Below are 26,248 nucleotides of genomic sequence, written 5' to 3' on the forward strand. Positions count from 1 at the left end.
AGAGGTTAGGACTGCATTCAAGCTCTCCTCAAATATGGGTTGGCTACTCTTTTTTTTACAAATCCCCAAAGAAAAGAGACTTCATGACCCTGGTTGACTGCACATTTCAGAACTTCACAATCACACTTGTAAGGAGTTCTTCCTAAAGCTCATTTCTAATCCTTCCTCTTTCAGCTAGTTTATTTTATTTTTTTAAACTTTTATTGTTTTTCCCCCTTTTAGTTTATAAAAACAATACATAGTTATTATGTACTCAATGGAGAAATACGGAAAACATAAATATAAGTTATAGTCAAGAAAAGTAAATCTACCATAATTTTAATTACACTCAACATAATGAGATTACTTCCTATATGGCATTTGTATTTTGATTTTTAGAGTTAAGAATACATAGTACAAACCTGTATATGTCAGTGGACATATTTCTACATCTTTTGAAGTGACCCTTTGTGGCATTTTATTTTATGTCTCTGTCATAATTTATTTAACCACTATCCTATTTTTGCACATTTAGGTTGCTTCCAAGATTGAACAATTGTAGAGAAATAAATATTCTTTTGCAGATTCTTAATTATCACCTAAGGATAAATTCCAAGAGTTAGAATTGCTAGAGTGAAAGGCATGTGCATTTTATGGCATTTAATATTTTCTGCCAAATTGCTCTGCAGTTTACAGCCCCACCCATTCCAGTGTGAGAGTGGCTCGCTCTTAATTAATTTACATTACAGCTACATCCCAAGAACATGAGAAGGATAGCTCACTGGCATGAGATGGTCATTTCCTAGCTCGAAGAACATGCTATAATAGGGGCTTAATATCCATCATTCCTTTTCTCTATTGAAATTCCTGTTACCTTTTTGTTAGAGTGTCTTCCTTTTGAAGAGGAAAGATACATGGAGAAAAAGGGAATAGGAGTTTTGGAGCAATGTGTAATCGCGCATGTGAATGTTCTCTGCATCTCCTACCCTAGGGACATGGAATCAGCTTTCGTAATGTATTTTTGTGGATTGTGTACAACAGGATCCATCAACAGCCATGTACAAGATCTTGGAACAGGTGGACACTCATTTTCCCATTTATCCCATTCTGGTCTGTAAACCTGATCTGTCTCTCTCTCTCTGCAGAAGTGTACAGAGGTAATGAGAAGCTGGAAGCCCTCTATATGTTAGTTAGCAAAATCAGGCTAATACAATTTCTAAATTTTGTGGAAAAATGAAGAAATGGGCCACCAAAAATAAAGTGTGCTTTTAAAATATATTTCTTTAAAAAATATAAATATATTTTATTGATTTTTTTACATAGAGGAAGGGAGAGGGATAGAGAGTTAGAAACATCAATGAGAGAGAAACATCGATCAGCTGCCTCCTGCACACCTCCTACTGGGGATGTGCCCGCAACCAAGGTACATGCTTTTGACCGGAATCGAACCTGGGACCTTTCAGTCTGCAGGCCGACGCTCTGTCCACTGAGCCAAACTGGTCAGGGCTAAAATATATTTCTTATGAAGACTTGATTAAAATATTCCTTGAAGAGTCTTTCATATGAAGTAAATATGTGAGAACTTTATCTAAGGAAAATGCACACTTAATGGTGGCAGCATTTATCTGTGAAAGATTTTTGATGGTGCTGTGATTCACAGGACGGCTTTTGCTGTTGTTTGCTTTGTTTGTAATCTAGCCATGTTGAGGGTATTTGATCCTAAGGCAAAGCCTTTCATCTGGTATGGTATCAAGTCACAATGGTGCCCCACAGATGCATTACAGGTGTCCCTAAGGTTTGCACCCCTTGCGCTTTTAGGACTGTCTGCCAAGGCCAGCCTTGTCTGACTCCTGCACTGCGCAGTAGAGCCATTGCCTGTTAACTCTTTCATGATGTGAAAACAGGTGTGAAGTACTGCTTATAGACCTGTATTGGCCTTTGGCTTCTTAGGATATTGTACTCTAGGTTTGATACTGTTGTAATTAACTAGTTATCAATGACAGGAAGGGAACAAAGGGGGAGGCCAGGCATTATAAGCGTGGCCATTTGCGCAGCTTCATCAGGAAGCTGCAGTTCCACTCCCCAGAGAACCATGAGCTCATTCCCTGCAAATCACGAGGGAAAGGGCTCTGACAAAGGGGAGAGAGATGCTTGCTCAGTGAAGTTGGGTTGACTAGGGAAAGTGCCCATCAGTGAAATCTGGGGGAAAAAGATCATTGGCCAGAATAGGCAGGGCCATTGCAAGCCCATGAAAATTTGGGAATACATAATCCCCCAAACGAAGGAACTCTGTCTTAGCTTACAGTTGGCTCTCTGGTTCCTTTGACTTTGCTCCTGCCCATGTTCCCTCCCTAGCCAAGTGGCCATGTGGACCCCACATGCAATGGCCTGATGGACTGCAACTTGAAACACAAATTGAGCTAGACTGGACACTGCTCCAACATGGAGCGAAAACTTTGGACACTGACTCTGATTCTAGCTCTACTGAAGTCACAGCTACACTTCTTCCTTGGTCCAACAAAAGGAAATGGAACCTTGATTCCACAGAAATAAAGCTTTCTGCAATACCTCATCCTACCATGCAAGTCTAGGAAATTGTTTTTCTTGGGATATCACAAGAAGCCCACTCCCACTAGCAGCAGGTGGGGACGTGGACCTCTCCCCAGCTGGTAACAGGTTCAGACCAACATTAATGTGTCTGAGCACCTGACTCAGCCTCCTATAGATTACTCTGATACCATTTTAGGAGAATTGAGATATCCAAAAAGTTTCGTGGTATACACTAGAACTAGAGAATACCTAAGATTCTCACAGAGTGATTCTGAAAATCTAGGGTAGTTTTGCTATCTTCAGTGCACTCCTGTGTTCTGTTGATCTTTGTCATAAGCATTGGGAGATGCAGAGGTAATTAGTCATGGATAAGAGCCATTAAGGCGCTTACTGTTGCATGGACCTGCTTATTAACATTTATATTTTCTTGCTGACTCTATATCTCTGCATCTTTGGCTATAGTTCATATGGGTGTGAAAAAGTACTTGAATTCCTGGGTTTCCTCTTGAAAGTTACAGCACCACAGATCACTTTCTCATTGTCTAAGGTTTGGATGGAAGATTCTGAATGGTATAAAATTAGACAGATATTTGTAACAATACTTTAGGAAGGATCTGTCAGCTCTTCCCAGTTAACTTCCCTATTTGTTGGCTTCACTGGTAATAAATTATAAAAATAGGCCCATGAGCCCTGGCTGGTATGAATCAGTTGGTTGAGTTTCGTCCTGGACACTGATAGGTTGCCAGTTCTATTCCCAGTCAGGGCGTATGCCTGGGTTGTGGACTCAATTCTCAGTAAGGGGCATAAAGGAGGCAGCTGATTGATATTTATCTCTCACATCAATCTCTCTCTCTCTCTCCCCCTCTCTCTCTCAAAATCAATCAAAATCTTTTTAAAAAAATAGGGTCATGAGTTGAGCCTCAGATGTCTTTACTGCTTAGATTACCATTCTTAATCACAGTGTGCTCAGGTTTCCTCCTGTCTGTCATTGAGGGGGTGCAATCTTTTGCCAGCTAGATGTTTGCATGTATCCTCAGGGGACCAGATTTAACCATCAGAGTTGTACATAGTTTCTTATTTAAAAATGAATAGTTTGAAGAAATGTAAAATGCTGCATTGAGTACTTACATTTAAATAACTATATTATCATTTGTATATTGCTTCTTTTTGACAACTTATTTTCTGTCAAAATATTAAAGTTTTCTCAGTCGAGTACAGTAGGTCCTCGGGTTACATCGGAGATCCGTTCCTATAGCGCACTGTAATGCGATTTTCGCCATAAGCCGGAACCCACCTACGTAAGCTCCTATGTCACTCACATGGAGCACATACACAGCAGTAATGAAGTGAAACAGTAAAAAAAAAATTGAAAGAAAGATAACAATTCCTGACCTTTACTTGTATAATTACTTAAATAAGTAATAAAAAACATAAAGCACATATGTACATACATCGAAATGACGGAACTTTTTTTTTTATAAATAAATGGGAGATGGTGACGTAACCATGAAATGACATACGTTGAGTCCGATGTAACCCGAGGACTATCTGTATTGTAAAGTGAAAAATTTATCTATTGATGTTATTGCATCATACCAAGTACTAAATCATTGCAGAACTTTTTCATATAGAGAAATCGAACTATTTTGTTGAACAGTTTTTAACTTAAAAGGATGATTGGTTGAAAGAAACATTATAAAAACAATATTGAATGACCTGTCCTTTTGTTAGAAGTACTAACACTTACTACATAAAATTAGTTTTTAATGTTTACATAATGCATTCTAAAATTGGAAACAGATTGAAAGATTAAGGTTAGTTCGTTAAGGCAGAGTGCTGTGTATCAACCTGCAATTGTTTTTTTCTACTAGACATTTTTCAGGGACATGCACATTAAATTTATATATATACTAGGGACCCGGTGCATGAAATTCGTGCACGGGGCAGAGGCGGGGGTCCCTCAGCCTGACCTGCACCCTCTCCAATATGGGAGCCCTCAGGGGATGTCCTACTGACGGTTTAGGCCTGCTCCCCGTGGTTCTCTGCTCTCTGTGGACCTGCCTGCTTGATGCCACCACAGGCCCTGGTGTCTGCTCTCTGTGGGGGCCCTGCGGGGCCCTGCTTGCCCCTTGCTGCCACGGCCAGGGGCAAGCAGGGCCCTGCTGTCTGCTCGCTTACTGTGGGGGACTGCTGTCTGCTGGTGCACTGCGGGGAACATTCCCGCCCCACCCCCGGCCACTTGTGTGTGCACCAGCTCGGAGCGCCTGGGTCCTGGGGATGTTCCCGCGTAGGCCCAGAGTGGCTGGGGGCATTCCGGGACCCCGACTGCTGTAGGTCTACAGGCCACTTGCGCCAGCATGCATGCAAGCAGCCGCCCACCCCTGGTCACTTGGCGCCTCTTTATTAGATAGGACTAGAGGCCCGATGCATGAAATGCGTTCAAGGGGCTTTGACGGCTGAAGCAGTAGCCCTGGCTGCTGCCCCGGCCCTTGTAGCAGCTGCCCCGGAAGGAGGTTAGGAAGGACATCCGGTCTAATTAGCATATTATGCTTTATTTATAGACTAGAGGCCCCATGCACGAGATTCGTGCAAGGGGTTCGGCCCTCGTAGCCCTGGCTTTGTCCGGAAGGTCGTCCAGACGGTCGTTCTGCTGTTCAGTCTAATTAGTATTTTAGCTCTTTATTATGTCGGAGGATGGTTAGGTTTCAGTCTTTTGGTGAGCCTGTGCCTCTCCACTGTGTACCTCACCAGTGCTTCTCAGTCGCCCCACACCTTTAATTGGGGCTCTAGTTGTATAATTACCTGCCCACTTATAGGTTAGATGCTGATAAGAGCCTAGCAGATTAGGCTCTAGTAAATTTCCCCTGAGGGCAGGCCTTTATAGAAGAATTTAAGACTGTGGTGTAATTCAAATGGAAACCCTCCCCCTGGTGGAAGTATGAAGGGATTGGTCTCCAGTATTCACTTTAAGGACCTATGGTACAGTTCCTGGAGATAAAACTCACAAAAGTGTGGGCATCCCCTATAACTTCATTGCCCTGGAGTTTTTAACTCTCAGGCTTATCCACCCTGAGCCTTTAGGAATTCTTCCATTACAAGTCAGGTTTCTCTACCCCAGCACTGTTCCCACAGAGGTTTTTGGTTTGGGGAAGGAGGTGTTGTTGCATTCTCCTGTCTTTCTCTCCAGTGTTGGTAGCAGTTTGCCTTATGACCTCACTTCTTTGATAGATTTAACAGAAGTGGTTTTTGTTTATTCAGCTTTTTATATGTTGGATTGGCTACTTTAAGCTTCTTACAAGGTAGACCAGAAACTGAAAGTCCCTGAGGATATTTTTAGTTCTTCCAAAAATACACTGTTGAGAACCCAGTTCTTTTCCTCCTTACTCTCTAGGAATTTTCTCAAGTAACAATTCCAATATTGTTATATAACCAGAGAATGCGGCCTTAACAATTAAAAGCCCAGGGAAGTGGAGATCTGCACAAAGGGCAGAGAGTATAATTATCTGTGGTTGTTATAAGATGCTATATGTTGTTTAAAAATCTGACAAGTATATGTCTTTTTGCTCCTATGCTTTTCCATATATCAGAGAAGATTCATTTTTCACAAGACTAAAATCGTTTAAACCTCACTCACTGGCTGCTCTTTGTAGGCAAAAAAAAAAAAAAAAAAAAAAAAAAAAAAAAAAAAAAAAGAGTATTTGGCCCATGGTTCCCTTTTTTTGGATGCTAAATTCTTAGCACAACAAAACAGAATAATGCATCCATTTTTCTATTGTTGTGCAATTGCCTAGAACTTAAAAAAAAATTATAGCATTTGCAGATTACATAGCAATATATAGCTCTCTGCCTAATGAAGATATTTGCAAACATCAGTTGATAGTCCGTCCATTTGAAGCCATAACAACTCAGTCCATCAGTTATAAATATACGTAGATAATAAGTTTCTTTTAATTTCACCTACCTTTTTTTTAGATTAGTTCCTACTAAATTTTAATTTTAGTAGTTCCTACTAAATTTTTAGTAGTTCTTACTAAATTTAAATTTTAGCTATAACATGAATATTCATGCAACTGTGTGTGTGTTTGTGTGTGTGTGTGTGTGTGTGTGTACGCCTACACTCTCCTGGATAGAAATTCACTTCTCTGGTATACTTTCTCTGTTTTTTTCTTAACCTGTTTGGATCTTTTTTGCCTGAAATGTTGAACCCCCAGGTATTTCTTTTAATTACATGGATAATATATGAAATTAATTAAAATATGAGGAATTTTTTCAGGACAAAATGAAAAACACCACCCCAAATACTTTTAGCTTTCTCTGTATCCTCTTTCTCTCTCTCCCTCTCCCTTCCTGTGTTATTAGCATTGTTTTTAAACGCATGGAAACATATTCTTCTCTTATCTCTTTATCACTTAATTGTGCTCATTTATCTATTTAAATACTGCTGGGGCTGACCAGCAACCCCTGAATGATGGATGAACAGATTACTCACACATAATTTCACTGTGGGGGAGAAGGCTAAGGGACGGCCTGGCTGAAGAAGCCAGGCAGCCTCGATTGCCTGTCTTGTTAGGCTTTTATTGGAATTTTTATCTTTAGATGCAATTAGTAGGGTGAGTAATTTTGGGAGGACACATGTGTTTACATTGTCCTCTAGGCAAGGGTATCCAGGTATTAAGCATAAGATTTCCAATAAACACCCGGGGTCTGCATATGCACAGACTTGTTTGGAAAGGTCAAGGAATAATTAGGGGCACCGCCTTGGACACTCCCCTAAGTCTCTCCTAAGTCAGAATTCTGATAAACAGGGCAGGCGGCCTTCCACACACTTCCTTTTCTCAGAATGTCCTCCTTACAACTTTACAACCAAGTCTCTTATGCTCCCCAACAAAATGCAAAAAGCTACGTGTCATAAATTTCATGAATAAATATTATTCAGTAATTTTGCAGAAGAGTGGTAACAGGACTGTCACCTATGAGGCAAGGACTAGTGAGAACTGAGAGAAAAGGCTGTCTGTGACTGGCCAAGGATTCCAGTAAACATGTCATGTGAGTCAGCAAAGGAAAGCTTTCTTTCTAGCCTTGATGATGAATGTCATTCCTTGAGGGAAAATTAATAAAGCAGAAGATTTTCTTCCTACTTTCCTCCCTTCCTCCCTCCCTCCTTTCCCCCCTCCTCTCCCTTTTCCTCCCTTCCATCCCTCCCTCCCATCCTTCCTTCCTTTTTCTTTCTTTTTTTGGTAGTGTATGGAGGTCAGAGATACTGAATTTGGTTTAGATTTGTACTTGTGCCAGGCCCATGGAATGTTTATTTGGAGATGTCAAACAGTCATTTGGAATATATCTCTGTGTCTTGAGAGAAAGAGGTCAGGGCTGAAAATACAAAGTTGGGTCCCAGCAAATAGTTTCTGAAGTCTGGCTGGCTAATAATATCACCTGCCTGTTTTCTAGTGGAGATAGAACTGAAATCCTGGAGAAGACAATCCTTCATTGTATGGGACTCATTCAGTGAGGACTTTTGCCATCTCTGACCCCTGGACACTAAAGGCCAGTGACACTCTTCCAATTTTGTGTCACTTCTCACTCTCTCCTTTCCCCACCCCCACATTTCCAAAAGGATTGGGTAGAAGGTAGAGAGAAGCTCATGATACAAATACAGGTTGAAGTCTACTGAAATGATAGCATGGAATATTAGAAATCCATATGTGTAGTTTTAAATTTTCTAGTAAAATTTAAAATAAAGTTACTTTTAATAATATATGTTATTTAACCAAGTATAACCCAAATACTGTTTTAACATGGAATCAATAAAAAATTAATGGATGTTCTACAGTTTCTTTTTCATTTTAAGTCTTCAAAATTCAGTGTATATTTTACATGTAAAGCACATGTAATTTGGACTAATCAAATTTCAGCTGCCAAGTAGCTGGTGGTTACCCAGACACCATAGGTACAGAGTGTGCTTATAGACTATGTGTATACCAATGGAAGTGAATTTGTGGTTTGCCTTTTCAACATGTTTTCACATCTTCTAAAAACAATTTCCTTCTTTGAATTTACAGTAAGATGTTCTAGAGACCTACTACACCTCACATCTTTATTTTTTCTTTTATAAGGAAGCACTCTTCTTTAGCAAGGGTATTGCTTGTTGCAATGTCGTTTACACAGCCTGTGGTGATTTTAATTTGTTCCTTTAGTTCACTGCAACTAGACAGAACTGACTCCTGCAGTCCCACAAGGGACTATATTGTTACCACAAGGCTGTATTTATGTTACCTAAAAGACAACATTCCTAACAAAATTAATCAATTAAAGACAAGCTTATATTTCAGTTCATATTATGAAATACTTTGTTTTTGATAGAGGAGTCAGTCCTGGTTTCTATAAAGAAAAGCAAATTATAAAATATTATCCAGCAAATCTGATGTGGATCCAAGATTGAAAACTGTCTTCTAGCTTCTTGTTGAAAGTTAAGTCACCATGTCGATTTGGGTAATTACTGTTTCTTACTTTGGGAATTTTTTGAGGCTAATTTGGTAGATTTTCACTGGCCATGTCTCAGTGGGTCTACAGATCTCCCCTGAATTGCTATGTTAATATTGAAAACCTTACATTTTTTTTTCAGGCTCTGCAGCTTGAACTAATGAGCACATTTGCAGCTGCTTTCTAGAATCTTTGCACTTGTGGGAAAATTTGGATATACAGGAAGAGGAGAAGGAATTCAAATAAAATAAAAGAAAATCTTATAAAATGTTGCTAATTTCCGAGAAAATATATTCTAAAGTAAACTACAAATATTCTTTATAGCGGGTATTTTCTTTTAATATTGAGGTAATGTTTATACTATAGGGCAATGTAATTCAACATAAAAGTAAAATTCTTTCCTAATAAGTTCATTATATTAGTAATTATAAAGCAGTGCTTCTGAAATGGGGCACTTTCTCCCTCCACTCTCCCTCCCCCTTTACATTTGGCAATTTCTGAGGGCATTTCAGATTGCTACAGCTGTGGGAGTGAGCGAGTGCTACTGGAATAGCATAGTGGTAGAAGGCAAAGATGCTACTGAACAGCTTACAATGCCCAGGAAAGCCCCACAGCAAAGAATTATTTGGCCGAAATGTCCATATTGCAGATGTTGGAAAGCTCTGGTCTAAAATAATATCTGAGTTATGGCAATGGACTTCCTAAGTATTTCCTCTCTGTACAGGCAACATTTATTTTAGCTATATTCAGTCAAATAACAGAAAAAAATAATAGAAACTTCCTAGGTATAATAAGTTATACTTTCGTTACATCTTTTGACAAACACGAACATAATGCCTGTACCTGCTTTTGAAAGGAGTTTTTAGGGGTGAAATAGGCAGGTTTAGGAAATTTTAGGAATTAAGGGGTCTATGGAAAAAGCACAGGTCTACAGAGCTGCAAAGGGTACATTCTATAAGATAAGGGAGCTGGGAGCTACAAAAGGTATACACTTACAGAATAAAGGGAAGGAAGCCCCTCATTCAAAGAGGGAGGAAGAAAGCTGAGAGGAAGTAGAACAATCAGGGAAATGAAGGAGGGAACCTTAGGTACTTCAGGTGAGGCTTGAGCTCAGGAGTTGCTATAGTAACCAATCTAAGGGGGAGAGTAACCAATCAGAGGGGATATCAAGGCACAAAAAACTGCAGCCTTTATAAGCTGTGGAAAAAAAGGACTCAGTGGGACTCCCCCTCCCCACGTGGGAGTCTGTGCTGTGGGACTCTTTCCCCTCCCCACATGGGAGTCTGTGCTGTGGGACTCTTTCCCCTCCCCACGTGGGAGTCTGTGCTTGTTTTTCAGTAAATTTCCACCTTTGCTATACCATCTTTTGTCCGTGGTTTCATTCTTCGACTCCACCGGACAGAGAGCCAGGGAAGCCATCCTGCCCAGGGGAACACCGCACATTCCAGTCAATTTTCCCATAACACTTTGACAATACTTCTTGGATGAAATAAATTTCAAGTTTATTTTCTTCTACTTTACTTTTTTAAAAACCAACATCGTGTGTAGGGTTTTCAAGGAATATACTATATTTGGTACAAAACCTTAACTAACTGAATGTTTAAAGTATAAAACGAAAAGGGAGCGAATATAGATTCTTGGAAGAAAAGGCAAAACCTAGTTTATGTGTTTAGTAGTCGACACGTTTTTCTGACCATGGAGGAGAATGTTTAGGGTTGGATCGTTCTCTTATTTTGTTTTCATTGGAACAGTCACACTTTTAAAAAATTGACTTGGATTTTTATTTCTCCTCAAAATTCCTTTACTTACTCCCAACTCTTCAGTACTATTTCTTCAGGCTGTGTGGGAGAGAAACACTCAACAGCCCATGTTTTAATAAGATAATTCATTTTGGATTTGATAAGGAGCCACTTGACATCATTATAGACCAAGAAAGGTGGAAATATAGGTCAATAGTCATTTCCTTTGTTCCCCACAGAAAATAAATGACTTAATGCTTGATAGTAATCTTCATTCTCTGTAGGCACAGAGGACCAGTGATGTTATTTCATTACATATTCTATTCAGTGTTCTGGGTGTTTTTTTCATTACTTTTCACACAGTTTTTATAAAGGGAAATGGCCAATGTATATGTTAATGTTCAGTACTCTTAAACTTGTACTTTGGCAAATATATATTCTGGTGTGTTTTTTAAGATTTGATAAGCATGAAAGTCTGTAAAACTGATAAATCCTAGAAACAATGTCAGTAAAAGTAGACTTAATTCTCTTCTGGAATTTATAGCTAATTAATAAATTGACTCACTTATATAGTACTTTATTTTATTACTAGAGGCCCAGTGCACAAAAATTTGTGCACTTGCGGGGGGTGGGGGGGGGGGCGGGCGAGGTCCCTCAGCCCTGCCTGTGCCCTCTCACAATCTGGGATCCCTCTGACCTATGCTGGCTGAGGCCTGCTCCCCATGGGATTGGGCCTAAGCTGGCAATCAGATATCCCTCTGGCAGCCTGGCAGCCCTCGGGGAATGTCCACTTGCCAGCAGGGAGTAGACCTAAGCTGCAGTCAGACATCCTTAGCACTGCTGAGGAGGCAGGAGAGGCTCCCACCACCACCGCTGTACTGGCTGCCATCAGCCTGGCTTGTGGCTGAGCAGAGCTCCTCCATGTGGGAGCTCACTGACCACCAGAGGGCAGCTCCTGCATTGAGCGTCTGCCCTGTGGTGGTCAGTGTATGTCATAGTGACCAGTCATTCCCAGTCTTTCTGCTGTTAGGGTCAGTTTGCATATTACCCTTTAACTATATAGGATAGAGGCCTGGTGCATGGGTGGGAGCTGGCTGGTTTGCCCTAAATGGTGTCCTGGATCAGGGTGGGGGTCCCGCTTGGGTGCCTGGCCAGCCTGGATGAGGGGCTGATGGCTGTTTTCAGGCTGCCTTCACCCCCTTCAGGGTGGTGGTTCCCACTGGGGTGCCTGGCCAGTCTGGATGAGGGGCTGAGGGCTGTTTTCAGGCAGGCCAAGCCTGCAACTGAAGCTCCCAGTCTCTCCTTTTTTTCTTTTTCTTTTTTTTATTCTGGGATTTATTTACCTTCTGTAATTGAAACTTTGTTGTGGCTCCAGCTCCAAGGCGGGCTGGCTGAAAGCAGGTATCTGGGGTTTGTTTAGCTTCTATAATTGCAACATTGTTGCTTAGAGTGCAGCTGGGAATGTTGGCTTCCTCCATCACTGGGGCAACCAAGCCTCATGTTCGCTTCAGCTGCCTGGCTGCCGGCCGCCATCTTGGTTGGCAGTTAATTTGCATATCACCCTGATTAGCCAATGGGAAGCGTAGCGGAGGTATGGTTAATTACCATGTTTGTCTATTATTAGATAGGATTATTTTGCTTTATTTCAACCAAACTTGTCTGTATCCAACTCTTGGTCAATTTGACTTTATATATCTACAGTAAGATTTGAGCATTCTCGGCATAAGAGAAATCTTCCTCTCTGCGTAAGCAAAAATATACTGAAATTAAACCATAAATCCAAATGTTCATGTGTTCCTGAGTGTGGTAGGTCCTTCATGGGACATTGGAGGACTATGAAGTGTGGTTGGCTTTTCTTCCTGGACTTCCTGCCTTGACCTCCATGTTCAGCCTGGAAAAACCAATACCACCCTTGACATTCCTCTCTCCTCTGTCTCAACCGCCAAGCTTCCTCTTCCTCGTCAGTCATCAAAGGCTGTTCATTCTTCCTATGAACTATCTCTTGGATATTTTTCCTTCTCTTCATTTCCACTGCCACTACCCTAGTTTAAGCCCTTACCACCTCTCCACTGGTTTATTGTGGTAGCCTATGAACTGATTGCTTTCCCTTCTGCATCAAATCCACGGGTTTATAAGTCATCTTCCAAATTAGTTCTAGTGCTGTCTTTCTAAACAGAAAACTTAAACACATTATGCTTTTGCTTAAGAAGCCCTTAGGATTCCCCATTGCTCCCTATTGTGTAATGCGTAAACACATTTCTTCTCTGTTTACCTCAAGCTTTCTTGAGGCGGGAGCCTTTCTGTTTTGCACTTGCACCCCTAACAAATAACACATAGCAGGCATTAAAGAAGTATTTTTGAATGGATAAATAAGTTACTATAGCATGTAAGAGTTTTTGCTATCTAACCCCAAGTTACCTGACTAGTCTTCTCTCTAGTTTCTTGTCTAATGACCATTCTGTTCCAGCCATACCAAATCCTTTTTTGGCTTTTAACATGCTTTCTGTTTTCCAGTCTCTGGCTTGCCCTATTATCTCACACTGTGTCTTATGGTTCATGAACATAGAGTGGACAGAATGAGATGATTTTGGCATAGCAGTGATCCTCACTGTATCTTTATGGAGAGATTTGGCCAACTCATAAACCCCCAAGTGCATGCAACTTGTTAGAATATGACAAAAATAATAATCTATTACAATTTGTATTAATTCTGAGGGTGGAAAGTGTTATTCAGAAGCTCAGATCACATTTCTGAAATATTAATGTAAACTGTACATTGTTGTGGTAATTTAGCACTTTGCCAACATAGGAAAAAAAATATTTACTATCAGGAAAATATAAGTTACTGCATTGCACACACAGTTTTACCAGTCTTAGGAGAGTCACAATTCCATGTTTCAATGTGAGATATTTATGGAAGTGTTTTGTTTTTGACACTGAAGACAGATATTTCATAATAACGTATATATGGATCATTGAAACCACTGAAGGGGATTTAAGTTGAGAGTCCCAGTGGATCTATAGTTGGCTCTTAGTTCTGCCAGTAAAATATGGTTATCAGTGTGATATCCACTCACCCACCCTGCAAAGCAATGAAAGATAAAAGGCTGGTCTAGAATGGCAAAGTCTGCATTTTAGATGTTTGTTTTGTAACATTTGAGGTATTTGTCCTCTTCCAAATTGACTTACCAGTGTGAGGATATGTAAGCAAGGAAAATATGCTTTTACACTAATCTAAGTGATAATAAATTAAATGTGTTATCCAAATGTATCTCTCCTGAGTATAAAGTTCCTATTTCATCCAAGTACATGAAACTACTGTGAAAATATTGAATGAGCCACTGAGGATGTGAATAGCTTCAAAACACTGGGCAGCAAATGTGATTACCATAGATTTTTCTGGATCTTGAATCAGGATGGGACTGGCCTTCTAAATTAATTATGAGATATTTAAAGATAGGAATGTATAATTTTATCAAGCCAAGGAAGTATGTTGAAAGCTTGATTTAAAGAGTGAAATAGCTGTGAATTTAGGTGCTTATTTAACCCTTCATTATTGTTCCCTTAATGCTGATTCTTAATTCTCACCAGTGACTAGAAGTTGCACATTTAGTTCAATGACTAAATAATCTCAGCCCTTAGAGGAAAAAGAGAGAGAGAGAGAGAGAGAGAGAGAGAGAGAGGAGGAAAGAGAGGAGACAGGTGGTTAGGAGCTCATTTGGTTTGTAACAGAGCTATACCATTTACTTATCATGTGACCTTGGACAGTTTAATCTCCTGTGTCGCAGCTGACTCATCTTCAGAGAATATAGCATTGACCTCTTGGGTTGCTATAAGCACAGAGAGCCTGGTCCATAGTAAATATGCAAATAGAAGGTGTTATATTTATTACCAATAATAATAAAATGATTGTTGTTTTATGCTACTATGTGACTTGTTGCACAGCAATAGATAACTGAAACCACTGGCTGAGTGTATTCTAATCTATTGTTATGGTAGAGGTGACTCAAGAAAGGGGAGAGGTTGACTTCTCTAAGGAGGGTTATTGTTTTTTTAAGCAAAACCCCAATTTCCTTGTATTCTGATACTTTAGCTTTTTCTATAATCAAGGATGACACTTTTAACCAGTTTGCACACTTGCTTTATAATCCTTTAAGAATCTTCTATGAAAATGCCTTAATCAACTTGGTGCAATGAATCGTGAATTGCTACTCATATGTCCCTTATATCACTGTTTAACATAATGTGGGTATGGATGGAGCCCATTTATGTTTCTCATCACCTGTAGCCAAACATGAAAATTTAAGATGGATAACCATTTAAGTAAACATGCCCCGTATGTTTACTCAAGAAATCAAAACACCAGTAGATAGATATTTTTGGCTTATAACGGAAAGCTTTGTTTGAAATTAGGTCTATTAAATATTGATTGACTGACTCTTTCTTACTCCAGTTGTACAAACTAGGTGGCCCATAATCAGGACGAGGGATAGGAAAAGACCTGATTATGGGAGAAGGAGGGTAGATTGTAGTGGTTAACGTGGAAAGTCACTCTTATTCAGTGTTTTTATGAGATATGATCATTGAGCATCAATTTCTTCCCTTCTTGCATATTCCATTCATAATATTTTGATTTGGTAAGATTAGTGACCTTTGTATTTATACAGCTTTTGACTAGGAGAGCGATATCAGCTGGAAAATTGTTTTGGCAAATCTAATTACCAATAGGAATATCCAGGGTACTCTTCTCATTCAGTTCACATATATTGAACTCAACAGCCAACTCATAAATCTGATGATAGTTTTTGCTTTAATTGGTAAAATTTATTCATACAAAATAACAGGTGTATACACATGTGTATATACATGTGTGTATGAATATATGCATACATATATAAATTGTATAGGCTTGTATAATATCAAAATATTTGCTGCAACATTAATATACAAAGAGGACCATGTTACTACAATTGATGACTATGTAATTTTATTTACCTCTTGGGCATAAATTGAGCTATTGATTCCACAGCAAATGTGCTTTTATTAATATCATGGCAGGATATGTTTGACAATAATTTCAAATTATTAGATTTTATTACATATTTAAAGTCTACAATTAACTGAGATTGTATGTATCTGATTTTAGCTTAGAGAGACAAATATATTGATATTTTTTCCAAGGACCATATCCTCTATGCTGCATAATTACCATGCACTATATAAAAACTATATACCTTTTTGGATGGTCTAGAACCGTGGTTGGCAAACCATGGCTCGAGAACCACATGTGGCTCTTTGGCTCCTTGAGTGTAGCCCTTTCACAAAATACCACGTGCGGGCGCACACGTACAGTGCGACTGAAACTTCGTGGCTCATGCACAGAAGTGGGTGTTTTGTTGAAGAGCCACTCTCAAGGGGCCAAAGAGCCACGGTTTGCCGAGCCGCAGTTTTCCGACCACTGGTCGAGAATATGTTGTGATTCTCAGTGCTTGTGTTTTGCTAAACAGGGTCAGAGTCATGAATGCAGAGATTAATATGCTTCATATATATTTGGAATGTAACACTCAGGCATATACACAGATTGAATCTTCTCTAGTTGAAAGAGTTTAATAGTTAAGGATTGGTTCCTTAGTGGTGAGCATTGTTATGTATGGTGTTTATTTATGGGTGTGGCTGTGCATGATCTGAAAAATCATGGAAAGAGAAATATTTCCAGGGGAAACTTAATTTCTTAAACATTTTTTGAAAATGTATTTTATTTTTTCATTTTTACATGAAACTAAAATGTATGACCTGTCTTTGCACATGTAGAATTATTCAAGAACAACAATAAAAAGAAAACTATCATGAAAATACAGTGATATTTAAATGTGCTCAGTGGAACATGAACCTAGTCAGGTTTTCATGATTTAACAGTTCTAACCTCAAAGACTCTGGTTAGCTTGCATTTTTTAGACTAATGAGTTTATCCCAGCTAGTGAGGAAAATGGTTAAAGTGTACCAGCTGTAAATTGGTACAAAGCACTAAAAGGGACATTAGCTTCTAATCAGATTCTAACAGTTCATTAAACCTGCCTTTCTAGGATGCTCTTTGTCTTTTCCCCTCCTTTGCAAAGCATCTTCTTCCCTTTTCCTCTGGACAGGATCTCCTCCCCGGTAGGAAGCAATGTCAACTCATCCTTCATTGTCTACCCACCAAACAGCCTAGCAGTGGTTGGCAAACTCATTAGTCAACAGAGCCAAATATCAACAATACAATTGAAATTTCTTTTGAGAGCCAAATTTTTTAAACTTAAACTATATAGGTAGGTACATTGTTATTAACTTAATTAGGGTACTCCTAAGGCTTAGAAAGAGCCACACTCAAGGGGACAAAGAGCCGCATGTGGCTCACTAGCTGCCCTTTGCCGACCAAGGACTAGGGGATGCTTTGCTACTGTAGATTCCTGGCTGCTGAGCAAGGCAGGGGGAGTTGAGGGCTGGTCTTTGCTGGAAGGCTTTCCTGAGACTGGATGGTGGCAAGCCAGGCTGGCTGCTTCCAACCACAGAAGCAAGTGACACACTAGAATGTGAGATCCACGCCTGATATTTAAACAACTCACCAGCCTCCATTAATGGATTTTAAGCTAGGAACAAATTAACTGAGCTTGCCAGTATTACCAAAGTTCCTTCTGCTCTAAGCTATCTATTAGGATGTAAAATCTCTAAAAATACGGACCAGTTAAAAGCAAAGATTAAAAAACAATATCCTGCCTATTTTAATAATACTGTACATTTCTAAGAAAAGAACATAGCAGTCATTTATTTTCTTTTTATTACTTAATAGACTAGGTACTGTGGAATTTTTAAAAATGTTCTTTAGTTAACTCTGGGATAAATTTACTTTTCCTTCTTGTTGATTTTTCATAGCAAATATTTGGGATAAGAGATCCCATACATTTTATTTCTTAGAATATTTTTCTTAAACAAAAAGAGGAGTCAAGAAATAGGAGAAATAATTAGAGTTCACTATACTGCACTCTGTTGGTATTATTTAGTGATAAAAACATTTAATTTTTTGATTTATTGAAGTGGATGGTGTTCTTATTTAACTACATGATATAAAAGCAACTACTATATGAAAGATTAAAAATCTAAGGTTTAGAAATGGTATTAACCTTTATTACCAGGTAGGAAAAAATATTTATAAACAGTTTATAAATATTTATAAACTTTTTCTTTTAATAACACCATTTTAGTATCATATGATTACATTCTATAATTGAGCAAAGGAATCATTCTAAAAACTCAAATTTAGGCATTTCAGTTTTTTAGTTTAGTCAGTATACAAGGGTAAAATTGGCATTCTAAAGATATTTTAAAACATGAGCTTGATTTTGGCCTTAAAGCAAGTACTGATATGAGGCTTTCTGACTACCTTCATAGGTTATTGACTTCAGAAAATTCCCAAAGCAGTGAAAATGACTAGAAAATAACCTTGATTTAATCTTTTTATAAATAGAGTTTGAAATTCTATTGAGTACAATAGAAATAAGGTTTTCCTTTCAAGAGGTGGCTAATTGAGCCTAACATATAGTGTAACAAAAACCAGATTATTCTTTAGTTATGACTTCAAATTAAACATTCACTCTTATCCAAGACTTACTATGTTAGTGGTTTTAAAAGATGTTTGGTGTTGTTGATATGTTAAAATTTCATTTGATAAGAATTGCTATAATACCAAAATTCAATGTGTCTAGAACTATATTATTTTGTTTTTAATAATCTGAGACAATAATTTGAGACTATATAAACTATTTTTATCTATTTCGTCTTCTATGGATTTCTGTATGCAGTACAACTTCCAGAAGTAATGAAGAAAGAATCTTGCCTTCTATTTCCTTTCACTTTTGCAAAAGTATGATGAATTGCCCCAGCTCCCTATAAATTAATGTAAGGTTTCCTTACGCCGGTTTATTATAGTCTGACCTCCAACCCTGAGGTCAGAGAATCAGACTGATTAATTCAACTTCTTGGCCATTATTTCAAAGGAAAGTTCAGAATGAGCAGATAATTGGTTGTGCTGATATTCTCATTTAATTATGCTTCATTGTTAAAAAATTAGGTTAACGGTACTAAATGTACTACAGTGAAGGCGGGCTCTAACAGATGTCCTCTTTTGAATGTGTTAAAGCTGAATTTCCCTCTCTCTCTTTTTGATTCTCAGAATATCAACACTTCTGAAAACAGAATGTTAATGCTTGATGGGATGCCGGCAGTCAGAGTCAAAACAGAGCTTTTGGAATCTGAACAAGGGGTAAGCAGAAGTTTCTGACATCACCACCACCTCTGCTCTTTACAACAGTGGCAGTCATTTCCAGAGCATCCTGAGGTTGGCAGGATTTTTCTTGTGTCTAAGCTTTATTCTCTTGAGTAAAATCACCTGAGACTATGGTTGATTCTCACCCATTTGCAACCTCAAATATTACTAATCTGGAAAAGATACCTTCCTGAAATTACAAAGTTTTAGTGACCTTCTAAGAACCATATGGCTTTATTTAAATTGGTGAATGTTTTGAAAAGCTAATAAAAATCCAAAGCGAAGAGGAAGTATTAAAAAAATAGAAAGGGAATATAACCTCAATGTCAAAATAGCTTGGTTCTTTCTTGTTAGGAAATTACGGCGTGGGGGTATGGGACTGTTACTGTTTGCTGGGTGGACTTCCCTTTGACATTTGTATTTATCCTGTTCCATGCCATGAGAAGAGAGGATAGTGGATAAAATTGAGGTCACTGAGTTTGAAAAGAGCACAAAAGCAAAAGAAAGCTTATTTAACAGTGTATAGCCAAATTGACGAATTAATTTATGGTTACTAAAAATATAAAGGTTTAAGAGCACAGCTAGATTTCCTAAAAAGGATGTTGGAGACTTTACAATTGTTAACATTTATATCTTCATCATTTAAAATTACAAGAAGGGCAGTGTGATCACTTGCAGCACCGCTGACCACATTTTGTAATTTAAGCGAACGAGCATTTCTCCTGTATCTGAGTGCATGCTACCCTCCTATCTTATGAAACCACCACCGCTGTGGCAGTACAGATGCCTGAAAAAACAACAACACATAAATTACATAAATCCTTAATCTTATTAGTGTATCACTTATTCAAAAATCAAAACTAAACATTTGCATTTTTAAACAATCCAAATAGAATTTGAATATGAATAAAATCTCACTGTTATAAAAATCAGCATGTATAAGTTCATCTGGGATCACATTCAAGAGGTTGGAACACTTTTGTACCAAAAGGATTTCTATGAGGACATCTGAAGGCATGGATCTGGATGGTAGCATTTACAGGGTTTCTCCAGTACCTTCCTCATTCCTGAGCAATATGTGGCAGGGTGCGTGATATCTCAGTACACATTCCCCTTCTTCAGTGTAAGCCTGTGTCTGAAACACACCACTGCCATGGAGAGGACATCATTTCACCTTTATGTTTGGTGTTGATTGTCATAGCTCTGAAATGAACTCTGTGGACTATGTTAACCCGAAATACAACTCCACAGTTCTGTGCATGACATTATGTGATGGATCATATAGTTCAACTTAGGCAGTAGAGCATCGTGGCAGCAAAGAGAATGTGGCAGTTATTAATATGACTAGAGGCCCGGTGCACGAAATTCGTGCATGGGAAGGGTATCCCTCAGCCCGGCCTGCACCCTCTCCAATCTGGGACATCCCTCTCACAATCTGGGACTGCTGGCTCCTAACCACTTGCTTGCCTGCCTGCCTGCCTGATTGCTGCCTAACTGCTTCCCTGCTGGCCTGATCGCTCCCAGCTGCCCTCCCCTGCCGGCCTGATTGCGCCCCTAACTACTTGCTCCCCTGTGCCGGCCTGATTGCCCCTAACCGCCTCTGCCTCGGCCCCCGCCACCATGGCTTTGTTCTGAAGGAAGTCGGACGTCCGGAAGATGTCCGATCGACCTGGTCTAATTAGCATATTACCCTTTTATTAGTATAGATTTGTTCAGTATAGGTGAACCTTCAGAGAAAGCTATGTTTTTACCTGGGTTTTCTTTCCTGACTCATCAAATTAAACTCTGTAGCCTCCAAACTAAGTAGTTCTTACCTTTTTTGTTTAACCTAACCACAGAAGATTTGTTTTATTTTTTGGAGTTCAGGTTTTGTTTTGTTTTTTAATCTAAATGCATTAGCTTCAGTTTAATGGAATATGTTTCTGCGAAACCCATATTTAAGTTGAACTAGTGATATTGACCGGGACATCTCGTTCAGAGAAGATAGTCTTTTTGCCACTGAAGATAAAAAAGTGAAAATGGTATATTTCACAATGTTTTTCTGTTTGTTTTGAGGTTTTTTTAAAGAGGAAGGTGAAGCTATTTTCTTTTCAATTATCTTTCAAGCCTTTCATTCTATCAAGGGAAAGGCTCCACTTTTTCCTTTTCTTTTTTTTTAAAGAGAGAGAAAGGGAGAGTAACAGAGAGTTAGAAACATCAATGAGAGAGAAATATGGATTAGCTGCCTCCTGCCTGCCCCCTACTTGAGATCCTGGCTGCAACATGGGCATATTGCCCAGGAATTGAACCAGTGATCTTTCAGTGCATGGGACAACACTCAACCAACTGAGCCACACCAGCCAGGGCCACAATGTTGTTTTTGTATTTCGTAATACCTGTATTCTTCAACTGAATACCAGTAAATCCATTCAGGTCACACATGCTGGTAGAAGGCAAAAAAAAGTCACAGAAAATACTACCTGGGCCACTAGTCAAAGCCGGGAGAGTGTATTAGTGTCACCAGTCCTGGGACTCTTTAATGATATCTAAATACTACTCTCCCTAAAGTTTTAGTTTTCAGTGGTAAAGAAAGGTTTGTATGAAACATTTAGGTCCACAAAAAACAAAAGCCGATATTCCAAGAGTTTTTATAGTGTAAGTAAGACCCTCGTGCCACATTTATAAGAAGTATTTTTCTGTCCTCAAATAAGGAAAAGAAAAATTGTAGGTTCATAGGTTGTACTTAATGTTTGTTTATTAAAATCAAATTGTCTCCTTGTGAATGAGCTGATATTTCTATTTTAACCCTAATTTAGATTCTATATTTTAGGGGGAAGTAGAAACTTGATGTTATTCTTTTTCTTAAATTGTTGTGTACTTTTAAAAATATATATCAGATATTTCATTCTGTTTTACATTAAAGCTTCAGGAAAAGCAGCCAGCAGTGTTTAACAAAAGGTATTAAGACATACTTACAGAATTCAATAACTCATACTTAGTCATTTATAATACTTTAAATCAACTCTTCTGGAGGTTGAAGATAAAATCTGGAATTTTAGTAGAAGTTCATTTTGGTCACTTTACTAGAGTTTTCCATTGTTGATAAAGGGATGGATAACATACTATATAATTTCAGATTCTCCAAACTATTTTTAGATAAGGAGTGCTAGAATTCTGAAGATTTTTTTATTTCAGTCTCAACAGGACTCTCCTCATTTACTGTTAAGGCTGGTTGAAATTTGCTTCTTCATAAGAAAATGTAAACAGTGGTGTGATTAATCACATCTGCGATTATGATTTTGGCAAAAGATGAGACATGTTAATTACAATGAACAAAAAGTTGTAGAAATGTATCTGTGGGTCACAACAATGGATGAGAAAGCCTGAAGCTGGTATATTGGCTGGATTCTGAAATGATTCCGGGAAACCTAGTTTTGGGACTCTGTTTATAGGACATGTGCATTAACCTCCAGTCTTTTGGGGAAGAAAAGTTAGTCTGCTTGTCAGGCTACAAGCAGCATTGTAGAGATTTGTTCCTTTACATGGACCTCATGTTTCCATGTACCATGAAGTCATGTTTGTTCTCTCCTTCATGCTATAAATAGTCCCGTAGGTCTCCTGCTGTCAGCTGGTCTCTACGTGTCCCCTGCTCCTCCAGGACCTTGTGCGCATGTTTTAGAGATTAGAAAAAGCCTGAAATGGGCCTAGGTTAGCCACTCTGCTTGTGTATGCGGTCATGTTTCTTCAATCAGGTTGTAAGCGCTGAAAGGGCAAGAACTATTTCTTATATTTTTCTGGTAGTTCCTGGCAGATGGTCAGTGCTCAGTAGATAGCTTGTGTTATGCAACTTTTCCAGGCATTACAATTGGCATGATGAAAACTATGGAAGCAGTCAAAACTAGTTTTGAACCTGCTCCTACTACCTATTAGGCTTGTTGTGAACATAAAAATAAAAACTGGAGATATTGGAAATACACATTCTTATTGGTGGCACGGGTCTTCATCTTGTATCCATGGCACCTGGATAGATGATATGCTGGCATATTGAGCCCAGTTCTGTGTCCCGTCCTTCTGTTTGACATTCTGATTCTTGCATCCTTAGTTGTGTGATACCTAAGGAGATCATTATTGCAGTCTCCTGAAGTGCGACTTCAGTTTTCTTCAGGCTTGTTGGTAATACAGTGAGTACATGCTGTTAAGCCATCCGTGGGAAGGGCATGTACTCGGTGATACATCCAGGGTCACAGCAAGGAGTGTCAGAATGACTCTGTGACCTTGGTGCTTGTGTCCTGCTGTTACAAGAACTTCCTAAGTGCTGTCAGCCCTTGGATGTTCTGACCTGTTACTGAGAAAGGACTGAGGCAGGTGGAAGAGTCCTGGAACTATCACACACAGAGCAAAGGCAGTGTGCAGAGAAAGGGCACTGCCCTGAGACTTGAAACGTGATTCTGTCCTGGCCCTGCAGTTTACAGGCTTGAATGACGTTGGGAAGTTACTTTCTATCTCCGGGCCTCTAGGTCCTTCTGTGTGCAGGGAGAGGAGGCCTTCCCAGGTTCAGTCTGGCATTCTCTGATTCTGGTGAGGGGCAAGGGGTGCGAGGAAGGATGTCTAATTATGAGTTTAACGATCCTGCTGCAATGAAGCTACCTGTGTGTGGAAGTGGAAATGCATAGACTCTAAAGTGAGACGGGCCTGAGCTCCATGCCTGGTCACCAGAGTGCTAGCGGGGCAGGTCACAGTGGGGCTTTGTCTGCTTATTCTCCTCGGCTGCGAACTGCCCAGCCTCCCAAGAGCCTCTGCATATGATGGTGCTGACTAAATGTCCTCTTTTGGGAAAAATACAGGAATAGAAAGGGCTCCATTGCTTCCGTTTCCATTGCTGCAGTTTTCATAAGGCATTTAGTAAAGATTTTAGCAACTGTGTTAGTTCATAATTTAAAACCAGATTTAAGGAAAACCTAAAGTTGGAGTTATGTCTTATTTGAATTTTTATTTAAGTACTAGAGGCCCGGTGCACAAAAATTTGTGCACTCGGGGGGGAGTGGGGAGTCCCTCAGCCCGGCCTGTGCCCTCTCGCAGTCTGGGACCCCTCGGGAGATAATGACCTGCTGGCTTAGTCCTGCTCCTGGGTGGCAGAGGGCAGGCCTAATCCCTAGGTGCAGCCCCTGGTCGGGCTCAGAGCAGGGCCGATTGGGGAGTTGGGGCACCACCCCCTGTCATGCACAGAGCAGGGCGGATTGAGAGGTTGCGATGCCACCCCCAGTCACGCTCAGGGTAGGGCTGATTGGGGGGTTGGGGCACTGCCCCGTCACACTCAAGGCAGGGTCGATGGGGAGGTTGCGGCACCACCCCCTGTCACGCACAAAGCAGGGCTGATCAGGGGGTTGGGGAGCTCCCCCCTGTCACGCACAGAGCAGGGTCAATCAGGAGGTTGGGGAGCTCCTCCCTGTCACTCACAGAGCAGGGACCATCAGAGGGTTGAGGAGCTCCCCCCTGTCACTCACAGAGTAGGGCCGATAGGGTCGTTGGGGCACACCCCCTGTCACACACACAGCAGGGCCAATCGGGGTTGGGGCGCCGCCCTCTATCACCCACAGAGCAGGGCTGATCAGGGGGTTGGGGCACCGCCACTGTCACACTCAGGGCAGGGCTGATGGGGAGGTTATGGCTCTACCCCATCACACACAGAGCAGGGCCCGTTGGGAGGGGGGGAGGGTTGGGCGCCGCCCTCTATCACCCACAGAGCAGGGCTGATCAGGGGCTTGGGGCGCTGCCACTCTCACACTCAGGGCAGGGCCGATGGGGAGGTTATGGCTCTACCCTGTCACACACAGAGCAGGGCCCGTGGGGGGTGGGGGGGTTGGGGCGCCGCACCCTGTCACACACAGAGCCGCAGGGCGATCAGGGGGTTGGGGAGCTCCCCCCTATCAGGGACAGAGCAGGGCCGATCAGGGGGTTGGGGCGCCTTCCCCTGTCAGGAACAGAGCAAGGCCGATAGGGAGGTTGTGGCCCCACCTTCTGTCACACACAGAGCTGCAGTGCGATCAGGGGGTTTGGGCGCTTCCCCCTGTCACACTGATCCCAGTGCCGGGAGGCCTCGCGGCTCCGCTGATCCCGGTGCTGGGAGGCATATTACCCTTTTACTATATAGAATAGAGGCCTGGTGCATGGGTGGGGGCTGGCTGGTTTGCCCTGAAGGGTGTCCCGGCTCAGGTTGGGGGTCCCCACTGGGGTGCCTGGCCAGTCTGGGTGAGGGGCTGAGGGCTGTTTTCAGGCTGGGGGTGACTGAAGCTCCCAACTGCTCCTTTTTTTCTTTTTCTTTTTTATTCTGGGCCAGCTTTAGCTCTGGCTCCAGCTCTGAGGCCTCTGCTGCTGAAAGAAGGTATATGCTTTGTTTAGTTTCTATAATCGAAACAATGTATAACTCCAGCTCTGAGATCCCAGCTCGCTGATAGCTGGTTTCTGGGGTTTTGTTTAGCTTCTATATTTGTTACAATGTTTCTTAAACTGTAGGCTCAGAGGCCAGCAAGGCAGGCGGGGAACGTTGGCTTCCTCCGTCACTGAAGCAAGCAAGCCTCATGTTAGTTTCAAGCTGCCTGTCTGCCGGCCGCCATCTTGGCTGGCAGTTAATTTGCATATCTCACTGATTAGCCAATGGGAAGGGTAGCGGTCGTACGCCAATTACCATGTTTCTCTTTTATTAGATAGGATATCTGGAGATATACTTTACATTCTGATTAGATTTAATCTTGTGATAGACAAAATACTGAAGCCAGAAATCAATTATTAAATGGGCATAAACATGACTTAAGATTTTGGTGTGAAAATGGCATTTGGCCACAAATTTTTAAAAAGGAGTTTTTAGTTCATACCCTTTAAATGTGCTTATTGATATATTTACAGATGAAATGGTTAAATGTCTGCGACTTGGTGCAGAATAAATGGAGGGAAGAATGGATGGGGACAGAAACAAGACTGGTCATGATTTCGCCATTATCAAAGCTGGGTGATGGGTACAAGGCGAGACTCGTTTAAGTGTTCCGCCTAATATTTTGTATAAGTTTGAAATTCGTTATGTAACATGTTTAAAAAAAGAAAAGAGCTCTCTAAATAAAAGTATCTGTTTTTAAAAAATCATAGTTGCAGAGTTGTCATGGGGAGACATGAAAGAAACCTTCCTCAGTCACCCTCACTGTTTTCCAAGGCCCAAGGAATCTGCCAT

The 26,248-nt window shown here is 40.4% G+C and overlaps 1 protein-coding gene across 2 annotated transcripts in view; it reads left to right on the forward strand.

Annotated features, from left to right (window-relative positions):
• The window catches only part of KLF12 (KLF transcription factor 12), a 442,181-nt gene that overhangs the window by 186,963 nt on the left and 228,970 nt on the right, over positions 1-26,248 (forward strand). For both annotated transcript variants that reach the window (XM_081084191.1, XM_081084192.1), the window contains exon 4: positions 18,955-19,044. In XM_081084191.1, coding sequence (XP_080940317.1) covers positions 18,955-19,044 — 90 coding nt within the window. The remainder of the gene's footprint in view (positions 1-18,954; positions 19,045-26,248) is intronic.

The sequence above is a fragment of the Myotis nattereri genome, assembly GCF_964212035.1.
Source record: "Myotis nattereri genome assembly, chromosome: 2".
Classification (NCBI taxonomy): domain Eukaryota; kingdom Metazoa; phylum Chordata; class Mammalia; order Chiroptera; family Vespertilionidae; genus Myotis; species Myotis nattereri.